We start from the raw sequence: 14,218 nt of genomic DNA on the forward strand, positions 1-14,218 counted from the left end.
ATTTTGAAGTATTTGTAACATTATTATTTTAAGGTACACTTTTTCATTATTTCCAGGCAAATTTGGCATTTTTTTCTATGACAAAATAATCTGCGCTAATAAATCTACAATGAAGTGCAGTAACTTTTCGGTAAATTATTTCTATTATTTTCTGTGATATTTTGGATTTGAACATTTTTGCAGACCAATTTTCCAAATATTATCAACCATAAAATTGTTTATAAGATCTAGATTAAAATTTTGTTCCACTTAAATATTGCTTCTACATAAAAGAATAGGTGTGCCAAATTTCACGAAATATGGGACTTACTATATTTTTAAATACTTTACCAGGCCTAAGCACTGTAAAAAACGATCAATATATTCTACCTCACACAAAGAATGACACAGTAAACCCTAGGTATAAAGCCCAACTTGCTGAGGATATGAAGTCTTCCCAAATTGGAAACAAATGCAATCTTTAGACATCTCTTCCCAAAAAAAGCACTGAAACTTTCATTTGGGTTCTGAATTTTTCATGAAGAGATTTTTCTAGCAGTTCTGGTGAAGCCAGTGCTTTGTTCAAATGGCTCTGAGCACTATGGGACTTCATCTGTGGTCATCAGTCCCCTAGAACTTAGAACTACTTAAACCTAACTAACCTAAGGACATCACACACATCCATGCCCGAGGCAGGATTCGAACCTGCGACTGTAGCAGTCGTGCGGTTCCGGACTGAGCGCCTAGAACCGCGAGACCACTGCGGCCGGCCAAGCCAGTGCTTGAAAAATTGGTTTAATAGCCATTGCAACCTCATAAGAAAGGTTATTTTTATGACTGTAAGCTTCCTCCATTTCCTTGGTTTTCCGAAATTTGCACCATTCATTAGAACATGTTGAGGTGCAGTGTCTGTCAACAAGTAACAAAACCAAATGGTCTGTAGTGCCTTCCTCATACAATCCAAATCTGTGAGGTTATTTCTAACTGCAGCACCACAACAGACTTTCAGGCTGTCAGTTCTCTTCTTTTTCAGTCTGTTTTTACCTACCTCCCAGAGGCTTCCCATCCTCTAGTAACTTGCCTTTATTGTCTGCAACATGTCTTCTGAGTCACCCACCCATCCTCTCCTGAATATAGCCTAAGCATTCCAGTTTTTCAATAATGCTGTCTTTTCTATAGGGCTGACTTTTAACTACACTCCTGGAAGTGGAAAAAAGAACACATTGACTCCGATGTGTCAGACCCACCATACTTGCTCCGGACACTGCGAGAGGGCTGTACAAGCAATGATCACACGCACGGCACAGCGGACACACCAGGAACCGCGGTGTTGGCCGTCGAATGGCGCTAGCTGCGCAGCATTTGTGCATCGCCGCCGTCAGTGTCAGCCAGTTTGCCGTGGCATACGGAGCTCCATCGCAGTCTTTAACACTGGTAGCATGCCGCAACAGCGTGGACGTGTACTGTATGTGCAGTTGATGGACTTTGAGCGAGGGCGTATAGTGGGCATGCGGGAGGCCGGGTGGACGTACCGCCGAATTGCTCAACACGTGGGGCGTGAGGTCTCCACAGTACATCGATGTTGTCGCCAGTGGTCGGCGGAAGGTGCACGTGCCCGTCGACCTGGGACCGGACCGCAGCGACGCACGGATGCACGCCAAGACCGTAGGATCCTACGCAGTGCCGTAGGGGACCGCACCGCCACTTCCCAGCAAATTAGGGACACTGTTGCTCCTGGGGTATCGGCCAGGACCATTCGCAACCGTCTCCATGAAGCTGGGCTACGGTCCCGCACACTGTTAGGCCGTCTTCCGCTCACGCCCCAACATCGTGCAGCCCGCCTCCAGTGGTGTCACGACAGGCGTGAATGGAGGGACAAATGGAGACGTGTCGTCTTCAGCGATGAGAGTCGCTTCTGCCTTGGTGCCAATGGTGGTCGTATGCGTGTTTGGCGCCGTGCAGGTGAGCGCCAAAATCAGGACTGCATACGACCGAGGCACACAGGGCCAACACCCGGCATCATGGTGTGGGGAGCGATCTCCTACACTGGCCGTACACCACTGGTGATCGTCGAGGGGACACTGAATAGTGCACAGTACATCCAAACCGTCATCGAACCCATCGTTCTACCATTCCTAGACCGGCAAGGGAACTTGCTGTTCCAACAGGACAATGCACGTCCGCATGTATCCCGTGCCACCCAACGTGCTCTAGAAGGTGTAAGTCAACTACCCTGGCCAGCAAGATCTCCGGATCTGTCCCCCATTGAGCATGTTTGGGACTGGATGAAGCGTCGTCTCACGCGGTCTGCACGTCCAGCACGAACGCTGGTCCAACTGAGGCGCCAGGTGGAAATGGCATGGCAAGCCGTTCCACAGGACTACATCCAGCATCTCTACGATCGTCTCCATGGGAGAATAGCAGCCTGCATTGCTGCGAAAGGTGGATATACACTGTACTAGTGCTGACACTGTGCGTGCTCTGTTGCCTGTGTCTATGTGCCTGTGGTTCTGTCAGTGTGATCATGTGATGTATCTGACCCCAGGAATGTGTCAATAAAGTTTCTCCTTCCTCGGACAAAGAATTCACGGTGTTCTTATTTCAATTTCCAGGAGTGTATATGAAATAAAATCATCATAACTTCTGAATAATTTTGTGTTAGGACATTCAACTGGACAGTTGGCTGTGTCACATGATGGGAATTAGTATGTGCATGCATGGTTTGGTTTAAAGACCAATTCCGCTTTCATTTGGATGGGTTCATCAATAAGCAAAATTGGCGCATTTGCCTGACAGAGAATAGGCATTTCACAATCGAGAAGTCTCTTCACCATCAACTGGTGACTGTGGTGTGCATCGTCAAGTCATTGAATAATTGGTGTGATATTCCTTGATGTCATGGTGGCTCTTGAACAGTATGTGAATGTGTTGGATGATAATTTCATCCTCAATATCAGAAGTGACCCCGATTTCGACAAGATGTGGTTCATGTAAGGCCGAGCTCGACCCCATTGACGCAGGGGAGTGTTTGATGTCCTGGAGGAGCACTTTTGGGACTGCATTCTGGCTGGCTCTGTCATACCCAGAGGCCACTGGCATGGGCCTTGACTGGCCGCCATATTCTCCGGACCTGAACACATGCAATTTCTTTTTGTGGGGGGCTGTATTAAAGACAAGGTGTACAGCAATTACTTCAAAACCATTGCTGAAATCGAAACAGCCATTCACGAGGTCCTCGACAGCATCGATGTTCCGACACTTCAGTAGTTCATGCAAAATTTTGTTATTTGTCTGCGCCACATCATCGCCGATGATAGTAGGTATATCATACATGTCAATACCAAAATCCGAATATCAGTAGTGACGTTTAAATGTTTAAGTGTGTGCACATCATAGTTTCTAACTAACTTACAGTTTTTCCACGTAGTTCAAGAATTGTCACCCTGTATGTTCCATTATGGTATATGTTAATGACATTCCTCATTCTTTTGTTATGAAGGCATGTAATCCACTGTTATATGTTATGCTGAGTTTCATTAAAATATCTTAAAACTGTGACTATGGCCAGTAAACTTTTGTAAGTTACCAGCTTGTGGAGTATCATACAGAAATAAACCAATTGGTTAATTAGCCTTAGGAGGCATTGATGGTTCTAATTATCTTATCAGTTGATGCCCTGTTCATTTGTTATTAATATGAACTGTACTGTTGTTAATCATTCAGCTATAAGTACATTTGTACCCTACATTTCATCTAAATTTATTATATTATTAAGGTCTTATGCAAATTACAACACTGATTGCTAACACCACCCAACAATCTTTGCCTCAATTTAATGGCCGTTAGTTGCCTGTTCACTGCAGTACTGGCCACACATGTCTACATGAAGCATATTATAAATGTTATATCATTTGTATGCTGTATTGGTCAACTGCAATGCTATCTTCATATACTGCTCTTCTCCAACATTGACAGTGTCAACAAACATGATTCTGAAGCATCGGTCACAAAGTAATTTTAATCGAAATAGATTCACTGGCAGCATGGCCTGGATTTCTTTTACTAAAAATACTATTTTGCTGAACAATGAAAACAATCGCACACAAAAGTGCGACAACATTAGTTCCTTTGTCATTCAAAGATCGGAGGAAGGTAGGCACAGTACCTCCATACATTCATGACTACAATGTTGAAACAAACCTTGGGGTTAAGGGCAGCTATGCCTCATAAATATGCTACAACAAATCACCATGAATTTGGTCGTGATCAGATGATATGCCACAAGTAACAGACAATGCATAATCAGCTCACATGAAGAGAATAGGCAGCTGAAATCTTCATTATTGATGCCTTCATCCAGTCACTTCACAGCAACAGGGAGCTGAGTTCTGACTTATGATAACAGTAACTGTGGCAAAATATATCCCTATGTCTCAAATTTGTCTGGAGACTTCAAATTAATAGCTAACCACTGGCCATTTCATATTCTTTGCAGGCTACTGTGCAGCTGCAAACATAATGGAACTTGGAAACTTGGGCCATGTGCTGTCTACAATATATCAGTGACATTTCTCTGCAGGTGTCTCATTTGTCCTTCCACGGATTTCCACATTTGCTGAGTCACGCTCCACATTCAGCTGTGGGCCAGAATGAATGAATTCTATTTAAGATTGATGGATAGGTGCCTAGGTGCTAGAGATGGATTGTGGCTGTGAAGTAATTCCTCATTTGTGCTTATCCCCAAGTTCAAACACAGCAAATTGGCTGTACAGTGCCCAGTTTCTCTCTGTGAGCACTCACCACTAGATAGCTTGCTCTACAGCACCACTCTAGCAGAAGGAACCAGCTGGTTACTGGTATGCATGTTGTCAACCACCTATTCTTGGCCATGCCATGGGGGGGGGGGGGGGGCGCTTGTCTTCATTGTCTTGGTAGTTGATTGAGAACACCCGTGCACGTGTCTGGCTTCTGGTGGAAGGAGGGGAGAGGGTGTTCGTGCAGCCTTCAGAAGATATATCAAACTTGCTGCAATCTGTCTAAGCACCTTACCATGACAGCTTGACTTTACCATGAAGGCTGATGTTTTCTGGCAACTTTTGGAAATAAAGTTTTAAAAATCCATGCAGGAAGCAGCATTTTGCAGAGGTGTGCTGGCAGTGGCTGCAGCAGCAGCAGCAGCAGCAGCAGCAGCAACAGCAACAGCAAACGGGCGATGAAAGTGCCTGGATTTTATACCCGAGGCCGATAGGTCCAAATGTTGAAACACTTTTGTATAGCTTCTCAGAGCTCGTAGGAATTGAGGAATAGGCTAGCAGCTCTCACAGGTGTAGGAGGCAATACATTACATGTCAAAGCCTTAGTTGGGCAGATTTAATGCTGCAGCAGAATGGAAAATTAATCCAGGTCCACAAATACATTTCCAAGTAAATTGCAGAGCATATGTCGTGTAACTTGTCTCATGTGCTGCACATCAATGACAGTACATGGATATTGGCTGCAATCATGAATACAACTTCGCGCAACACCACAGAAGATCCAAAGACAAGGCAGAGGAAGTTATGGCATCTCCCACTGAGCACAGTTTGCAGTGGCGGAAAACAAAGTGAGATATCAATGACACAGAATGAGCCCTAGCAATGCTGTAATGTGTGCTCCATTGTGCATTTGAATGATACCTTCTGACAAGGTAAGGCTTTTAAGAGTTCAAACCTGACAGCAAGTAGCATCTGAACTTCCACTGATAGTACTGCTCAAGAGGGCAATGCCTCCTGCCAGGACTTCTCATGAGTTTTATTCGACCTGTGCTGGAACACGCCTGCTATCATAGTAACATCACTTGTCATTGGGCCAGCATAGTAGGTCACAACCAAATGACTGAAGATGGATTACTGAAAGACTGACTCCTCCACTTCAGGCAGGACACAGCCGATTTCCACCAGATGCCAAGACTTCAATGCGTGTAGACGCCACAACTTTTTTCCCCAATAAAGCAATCATTTAACTGAAGTTGCAAAGGCAGGAGATGGTTGTGTTATATGACTCTGGTTTCTCCAAGTTAATGCTTTCTTTGCCTCTCTCCTCTTCAGGACTCACTGACTACTCTAATCAGTTTCTTCATAAGCAGTTTTTCCAAACTAATTTTATGCAAGCTGTTCAGCTTTTGATGTCAGTGTTTAGTGGCCAAATTGTTGGCATAAAGAGCAGCACATGAGGCACAGATGCAAGGCTTCACCTTAAGGCTGAAGAATCCTACAACAATGTTGATTTGGGGGTATGGCTATGAAAATGTCTCAATGGAAATTGTTTTAATTTACCAATTAACACCTCAGTGTTAATATACTTACCTATACTAACATCATTACTAAAGTTCAGGAAGCTGCGTAATTGTTACAAATCAGTACCACGAGCATGACCCACGTAAATAAGATAAAGTTCAGTAGTACAAAACATTTCAGTATAACATCCTACCGTTATAACCGTATCCACAGGACATGTATCACACAAAACTCATGTCAGTTAGAAATCTAGAAAAACTACATACCTCAGTGAGACCTGAGTTTATCCCAGCATATCAGGTAACTTACGAGAATGCAGCCAGTTGTGGACTACATCATCCGGCTACATTCCTGTAATTTATTTGCACCTATCTCCCATTTGCCAACATACCCAGTCAATGTTAAGTACATTACTTTGGTGATGTTAAAGTTTCTCTCTGTCATATGAGATCAATTACAGTTTCACTTGAAATTTTTCAATCTAGCCAAAATAAAACACCACAAAGATGATACATGGTCTTAAAAAGAGAGCACTGGATGGCAGATAGTAAGTTTGGTCATGTAAATTTCCTGGAAGAACTTCAAATACTCTTGAAGACAGATCCTATGAGAATTTTGTTGCCATCAATGAGTACTTCACACAAACACTACGGCATACATAAGAGATATTAAAGCACGCCCAATAACACAATCAGCTTTGCTCAATTTGGATATGAAACAAAGAATACTCAAATACTGGTTTGTATCAGCTCATGAACAACTACATAATTCATTAACTCTAAAGCCACTGTTCACTCGACAGCATGGTGTAGGATGAATATCAATGTTGAAACTACAGTGACTATTAAATTTCACAAAATGTATTTAAGGCTTCCAGATCTTGTTTCATTCCAGTTTTGATTTTTTAGTGTTTGTTATGTCAATCAGTTAATTTACTTAAAAAATATAGAACTTACACTCTGCCAAGTAGAGAGAAATGTACACAGGAATTCCTGAACCTGTACATCAAATCAAAAAAATTAATGCAAATTTCTGAAGTATAAATTTGTATTTTTACAAACATACACAGTACAACTTCAGAATTACTGATCGTCATGTACATATCTGTCACAGTGACAATCACTATTTTTAAATTAAACCTGAAAATAAATTTAATTATATGTCATATATCTTGGAGTTGCTGAGAATTTTGCATATGATTTTATAACTTTATTTACAGCCTCTAGAAAATCTTTCTCAGTTGCAACTTTTCTTCTTGCTCGGATTGCAAACATTCCAGCTTCTGTGCACACAGATCGTATTTCAGCACCTGAAAACAAACGAGGAAAATTACTTGAGTTAGACACTTCGTTTTCAATAACAGCTTTACAAAATTTCTGTCAAATGAATTTACACACCTGTGCTGTTTGGACAGAGTCGAGCAAGTAGTTCAAAACGAATATCTCTCTCAACACTCATAGAACGAGCATGTATCTTGAATATGTGTGTCCGTCCTTCCAAGTCTGGCAAACCAAACTCCACTTTTCTGTCCAATCTACCTGGTCGCATGAGTGCTGGATCCAGAGTGTCTGGTCTGTTCGTGGCCATTAGAACCTAAAATATACTATATCTTAGTGTGATACTAAAAAAGGAAAACTAGTATTATTATATGTATAACCAACCACTTATGCCTAGAAAATTCCAAGTGACCTTGCAACAAAAAAAAAAAAAGAGGCTTTCAATGTTACTTCAAAATAAGGTGTTATTGTGACAACTGAACAGAAAAGAGAGAAAAAGGGAACTATGAACATAGCATATTGTGTTGGATAGCATTAAGTCCTGTAGTTAGGGGATAAATCTAGCATATTACACAAGGAGCATAATCTTTTCATTTTCCTAGAATTATCAATTCCTGAGAAAGAATTTAGTGTTGAAAGTGTAACTTCTACCAGCCTAAGCATCCCATTCCTAAATTTAAGTACAGTTGTTGTTCTTATCAACTGTAATGTACTGAGCAGACAGTAGACCCATACATGCACAGAAAGAATTTCTATCGATAATACCACACCGAGCAGAGGCATCTTAGTTAGTAGAGTTTCAGTCATATTCCAGTGGGCCATTACAGAGGCAGTTTCTAGGGACCAGACCCTTAGCTTGTAGTTAGTCTGAGACAGGAACACAGGTAATCTGCAGAATAAAGGCATCTGTCTAGCACAGGGGTGAAAGTGGACTCCGCAACAACCAGACAATGAACTTTTAGGCACTGAGGAGAATGTAACTCTCAGTAATTAAGGAATGCTTTTAGAGAGAAACTTTCTTGATGAGTGCACATGCGTGAAGGCTTACTGTTACAGGGCAGCTATGAAAGTGATTGTTACATACTTTCAATAAGAAGATGAAACTGATCCGGCCATTTGGCTAGTTCCATCCCTCTACCACTTGCAATGTTCACACAGGTCACTTGACAATGTGCTTTAACGTATGAGCCACATCACAAGTGCTCAGCACTGACAAATTGATTGTTGTCTAAAGGCTGTCTACATGGACAAGGGAAAAAATTCCCAGATTTCCCAGTTAAAAATCCACTTTTCCTGGGTGAATATACACTTTCTGTGTTAAGTGACAGTATTCTTTCGCTTGGTACTGTAAAACTTAGCAATTCTTTGAATGGTTAAGGTTTTATACACCAGCGTAGAACTTCCCGGCACTTTAGAAAACTAATTCCAGGAGAAAAAGAAAAAAACTTTTTGGAAAGATCTTTGATGTGCAGCAACATGTTAGTGGCATATTTTCATATTATGATACAACCATATTTTTTTATTACGAAAGTATATATTCGAATTCAACCAAACACAGCATGTTGATTTCTGAAGCACTGAAATCGAGACTGCGATGTGCTTTTGTAAGTCAATCATAGCTCTTGTCACGTGATCTCGCCAGCGAATGATTGCAGATATTCAGAGCGTAGGACACATGATTAGTCAATCAATAGCAATATAACTTAAGTAGCACGATCACACAAGTAAGATAACATAATAGTTTAAATTAACACACATAGTGTAGCTACAAGAAAAGCTAAGCTTTCATATATAATATTGGTCTTTTTTGAGTGCCCATAAAATTTTAAATCATACATAATTGTTTGGCCTTCTGGGGTCGAAATTCTTCTACGCGGCTGGCTCTCAAAGTGTTAAGTTTTAAATGAGAGTCAAACACCCTGCAATTTCACATATTTGAAGTACATTCTCACATGTAACATAATTCATCCTCTGTAAAATGAAATTTACTTTTTAAGTAACATTTTTCAAACCAACATTCGCAATATTTTCCTGCGACCTGTTAGAATTCATTTCAGCAGATGTCAGGGCACACCAGAATGGCATCACTCTGCACACACAGCTACGATGATGTAGGAAGCCCATATGTAGCATTAAGAGATCTTACATTATGTCATAAACAAAACAGGATATCAGAGATATTCCAAGAGCATCGGAATTTCATAAACCACACTAAAATGCATAATTCGTATGTCCAGATTCCCAACCTGATATTAAGCTTTTCAGTGCAGTTTTCAGGATGCAAATTTTCTTGGAGTACCAGTACCGTAGTATCTCGTGTTTTGTTCTTTATTATGGCATAAAGCAATACGTACCAGATGATGAAAACGTGCACTTGAAATTCAGCAAACTGTTTAAAATAGCCAATTGTGTGGGATGAAACATTTCATTACAAATAAATTGACAAATAAATTGACAAAAATAATTTCATTGTTTTGCGAGGGTATTAATGCTTGACTACCAAAACTGTGGAAATAAAATAAGATATAAAACTGAAACTAATAACACATTTCAGCTTACTGTAATTATGTGAATGTATTTTAATTCACTTAATAGCTTCTGGCCAAAGAAATCAGTTTTTTTTTTTAGCGGTAAGCAAAAACATGGGTCACATTGAGACTATCGCCCTCCACAGTAAAACTCAGACTATCTCGCAGGTACGAATCAGGCAGCTTGGGCATGCCAGAATAATTTTCCCGAGTAGCATCTAGCTGCTTGTTGCAACTGCTGATACAGCTAACAGCTACACTTCAAGTAGCCAGAACAGCAGAAGATGGAGAAGATACTGCTCATACCTGACTCAACTGTGCATCACATGAGCCAGCTGACAACTGTTCAAATGAACCTTAAGCAAACAGTTGTGACATCACGCCCATCGGAAGCAGTTTGTTATTATGAAGTATTGCATAGTCTTCGTCACAAAGCCTTTGACACATTTTGCTGTTGGCACTGTGTTTTTTTGTTGTTAATGGCACATTTCCTTTGCAACTTAACTTTTATTTTCATTTTTTTCTCATTTATGTTTTATTGCAGCAGTATTACTCTGCAGTAGTGGGATATAGTAAAATTCTTTGTTACAGTATCAGTTGTTACCGGTCAGAATTACAAAAATTTAACTGAAAACAGAAACAATGAAAAATTCCTAGAATTCTAAGAAATTTCCAGGTTTTTAACAAATTTCCTGGAGCGTATAAACCCTGTGTCTAGTAATGGCATGCATTCCCATCATAGCCTGCCTACTGACATGCTTCTGGTTTTAACTTAACTGTAAGTAAAAGATGTCAGAAAACAACCTTCAGAGGTTTTCGAATGATGGAAAGTGCAGGACGGAACAACAATAATATATGAACAGGATAGATTGCTACTCACCACACAGAGGGGAATTGGAATCATATATGAACAGGATAGATTGCTACTCACCAAACAGAGGGGAATTGGAATCACAGGCAGGTGCAACAAAAAGACTGCTATACATTTAAGCTTTCAGCCAAAAGGTTTTCTTCTAAAGTCGACACACGACCCACCCACCCGCCCACCCACACATTAATGCAGTTCTGTATGGTGAGTAACAATCTATTCCTTTCATAATAATGTTAATTACCGCTATTGTCATTGTTTCCATTTGGATTACAATGTACGCCCCCCCCTTAAAACTAACTAATTAACTCACTCACTCACTCACTCAAAAACAGAATGTAATGATGCAGTGCATTAAAGGAACGTAATTTAGGAATTAAAATGAACAAAAATCTACAATAAAATGTCTATCTCAAAACTCTGAAGAAGAAAACTCTGCTTCTGGTAGTCTAACACCAAATATTCTTCGCTACTGCAGTCACTAATTACAATTCTGTATTTGGGAACCGGAACTCTCTTACCTACCTTTGCATCATTTGTGATGTCTCTCTGTTTACTCTCACTTAGTTATAGTCCAAAAAGCTGCTCAAGACATTACACTATACTTACTTTAATGTTACCCCTAGGATCAAAACCATCCAACTGATTTATAAGTTCCAACATAGTTCTCTGGACTTCATTATCACCACCGGCACCATCATCAAAACGTGCTCCTCCAATAGCATCAATTTCATCAAAAAATATAAGACAAGCCTTTTTGCTGCGTGCCATTTCAAACAGTTCTCGAACCATTCTCGCTCCCTATAAAAACAAATGATAACAGTGATATCAAATTTGAATGGCTGTTGTTGATTGCAAATTTTAATAAACTTCACTGTTCAAGTTACAGCAGCTACATTGTGCCTCTTGCTAACTTGCTATAACAATAGTGAAACAGGTGATAAAATCCCTTTCAATAAAACATTGTGACACAGGAAACAGTACTTGAAAATGATTAGCTGGAGAGAAAACACTGAACACTCTAAAAAGGTAATTTTTTTACAAAGACATCTTTAACCAACATATAAAATGCAAAACTTTCCCCCAAAATGCCAGTTCACTGGTCATAATCTTAATTAACACCTGAAATTAGTACTACTCACACCTTTTTGATAATTCCTGATCTCAAATCACTCCACACCAAATGTGTGTGTGTGTGTGTGTGTGTGTGTGTGTGTGTGTGTGAGAGAGAGAGAGAGAGAGAGAGAGAGAGAGAGAGAGAGAGAGAGAGAGTGGGGGAGAGAGAGAGTGGGGGAGAGAGAGAGTGGGGGAGAGAGAGAGTGGGGGAGAGAGAGAGTGGGGGAGAGAGAGAGTGGGGGAGAGAGAGAGTGGGGGAGAGAGAGAGTGGGGGAGAGAGAGAGTGGGGGAGAGGGAGGGGGGGGGGAGAGAGAGAGAGGGGGGAGGGGGGGAGACAGAGAGGGGGGGGGAGGGGGAGACAGAGAGGGGGGGGAGGGGGGAGAGAGAGAGAGAGAGAGAGAGAGAGAGAGAGAGAGAGAGAGAGAGAGAGAGAGAGAGGAGGTTTTGAAAGAGGGGATGGGATGGGATGGGATGGGAAGTACTCAACAGCTAAGTTAGAAATATTATTGCTGAAAGTCTGAGACAAATGTGTTTGAAATGCATAACATTCAGAAAGTATACAAATTCAGTTAAGTGTTGAATGCCCCATCCCCAATACTGTCGTCACTCTATTCAACTCCAAAAACATTTTTTTTATTTTTGGGAGCTGAAATTAAGTCGCATCCTTAACCACATCCATGAATGAAATGTCCCCTAGAACAAGTTTACTCGCCTTTGGCATCGGTATAACTTACTGCTTGTTATCACATTCATTCTGACAAAGACACTCACAAAAATTTTAAAAATAATAAATTCAACTATTTTTTATGTGCATGCAGCAATGCATCTGTATTCCACCTGCCAATGTTTCAACAGCTATTAAGCAGATGTTTCTCTCCTGCTGCTCATATTTTTAATGGAATGAAAGTACTGAAATGAGACTGCAGTATGAGCCCAAGTTTCTCTCAGCACATACAATGTTCAAATAACTTATAGGAATGCAACCTGGTGGTGATGTCCACAATCACCAATATTTTGACAGGAACACACACTGGCATTTTCATGGCAAAAATTCACAGGGACACTTATGAAGAAGTGTTAATGCCTATTCTCCATAGTCAATGGGCCACTCCACTGATAATCTGCAAACCAAACAAAACTTGAGACTTTGTGCTGAATTCAAAGTAATGATCAACACACAAAGAAACTTATTCTCTACCAACCCCAAAGAACTATCAAAATCAGGTCATGGCACTTCACTCAACAGAATAAAACTGATCTCACAGAAGCATATATTCAAATGCCCTTACCATATGAACTGTGCTGTCATAATCACTTACTCTTTAAAATATCTTTAGTCCCTGCCATATTATAGCATTTTGTGGTTCAGCGCATTCCCCATTGCTGCACACCCTAACTATATTTTGGTCAAAGGTGCTACTCCAGAGAATCATCTCCATAACCTCAAGATTTTGTTTTAGAGACTGGCAACAGGACTACTACTCTGCAACATGCGCATATCTGCAGGAACACACACTATCGTGATTAATAGCTGTATGAAATGCACTCACAATTGGAAATACAATTACACTCCAGCTGCACAAATGATCAGCAACACCGAAAATTATTCCTGGACTGGAACTCAAAGCCAGATTTCCCACTTATCAACAATGGTCCTCTCAATCACTTGAGCTACCCAAGCACACCTCAAGGTCTACCCAAACTTTGATACATACTGTGTGTATGTCCCGCACTCACACAGTTGCTGTGATTCCCAAACAGGGCAATACTTTGGCTGTTATTGTCATGGCCTTGTCTAGGCATGAATCATTTCCATCTTCCCCTAAACATTTCACAATGCCACAAGCGTCACCAAGAACCCAGTGCTACATCATCCTGTTCACAGTACAATACGGGTGGTCGGACATACCTCCCGAGCCAAATTTCATCCTTGTTGCCCATATTTGCATCAACTACACCAAAATCAAGGGGTTCTGTTGAGGGTCTCAGAATGACTGCTACAACTACTGCATACTGCCCATCAGGGCTTTACTGATTGAAAGTTTCATACAAGATGTTTGCTGACCAAATACTGAATGGGTCTGCCGTTGTTCAGCCTGTCATGTCCATTATGCTGTACCCCTTCAAGTGATTCTCTCCCTGGCCTGACACTGCAGAACCTTGGAAGCACATCCA

General features: G+C 41.0%; 1 protein-coding gene across 1 annotated transcript in view; it reads right to left on the reverse strand.

Moving 5' to 3' along the window:
- Nucleotides 1-7,283: 7,283 nt before the first annotated feature.
- Nucleotides 7,284-14,218, reverse strand: part of LOC126161863 (26S proteasome regulatory subunit 7) — a 48,454-nt gene continuing 41,519 nt past the window's right edge. Inside the window, exons 7-9 of the mRNA XM_049917980.1 lie at nt 11,537-11,728; nt 7,652-7,847; nt 7,284-7,563 (exon numbers count right to left, since the gene is read on the reverse strand). Coding sequence (XP_049773937.1) covers nt 7,406-7,563; nt 7,652-7,847; nt 11,537-11,728 — 546 coding nt within the window. The 3' untranslated portion in view covers nt 7,284-7,405. The remainder of the gene's footprint in view (nt 7,564-7,651; nt 7,848-11,536; nt 11,729-14,218) is intronic.

The sequence above is a fragment of the Schistocerca cancellata genome, chromosome 2 (assembly GCF_023864275.1).
Source record: "Schistocerca cancellata isolate TAMUIC-IGC-003103 chromosome 2, iqSchCanc2.1, whole genome shotgun sequence".
Classification (NCBI taxonomy): Eukaryota; Metazoa; Arthropoda; class Insecta; order Orthoptera; family Acrididae; genus Schistocerca; species Schistocerca cancellata.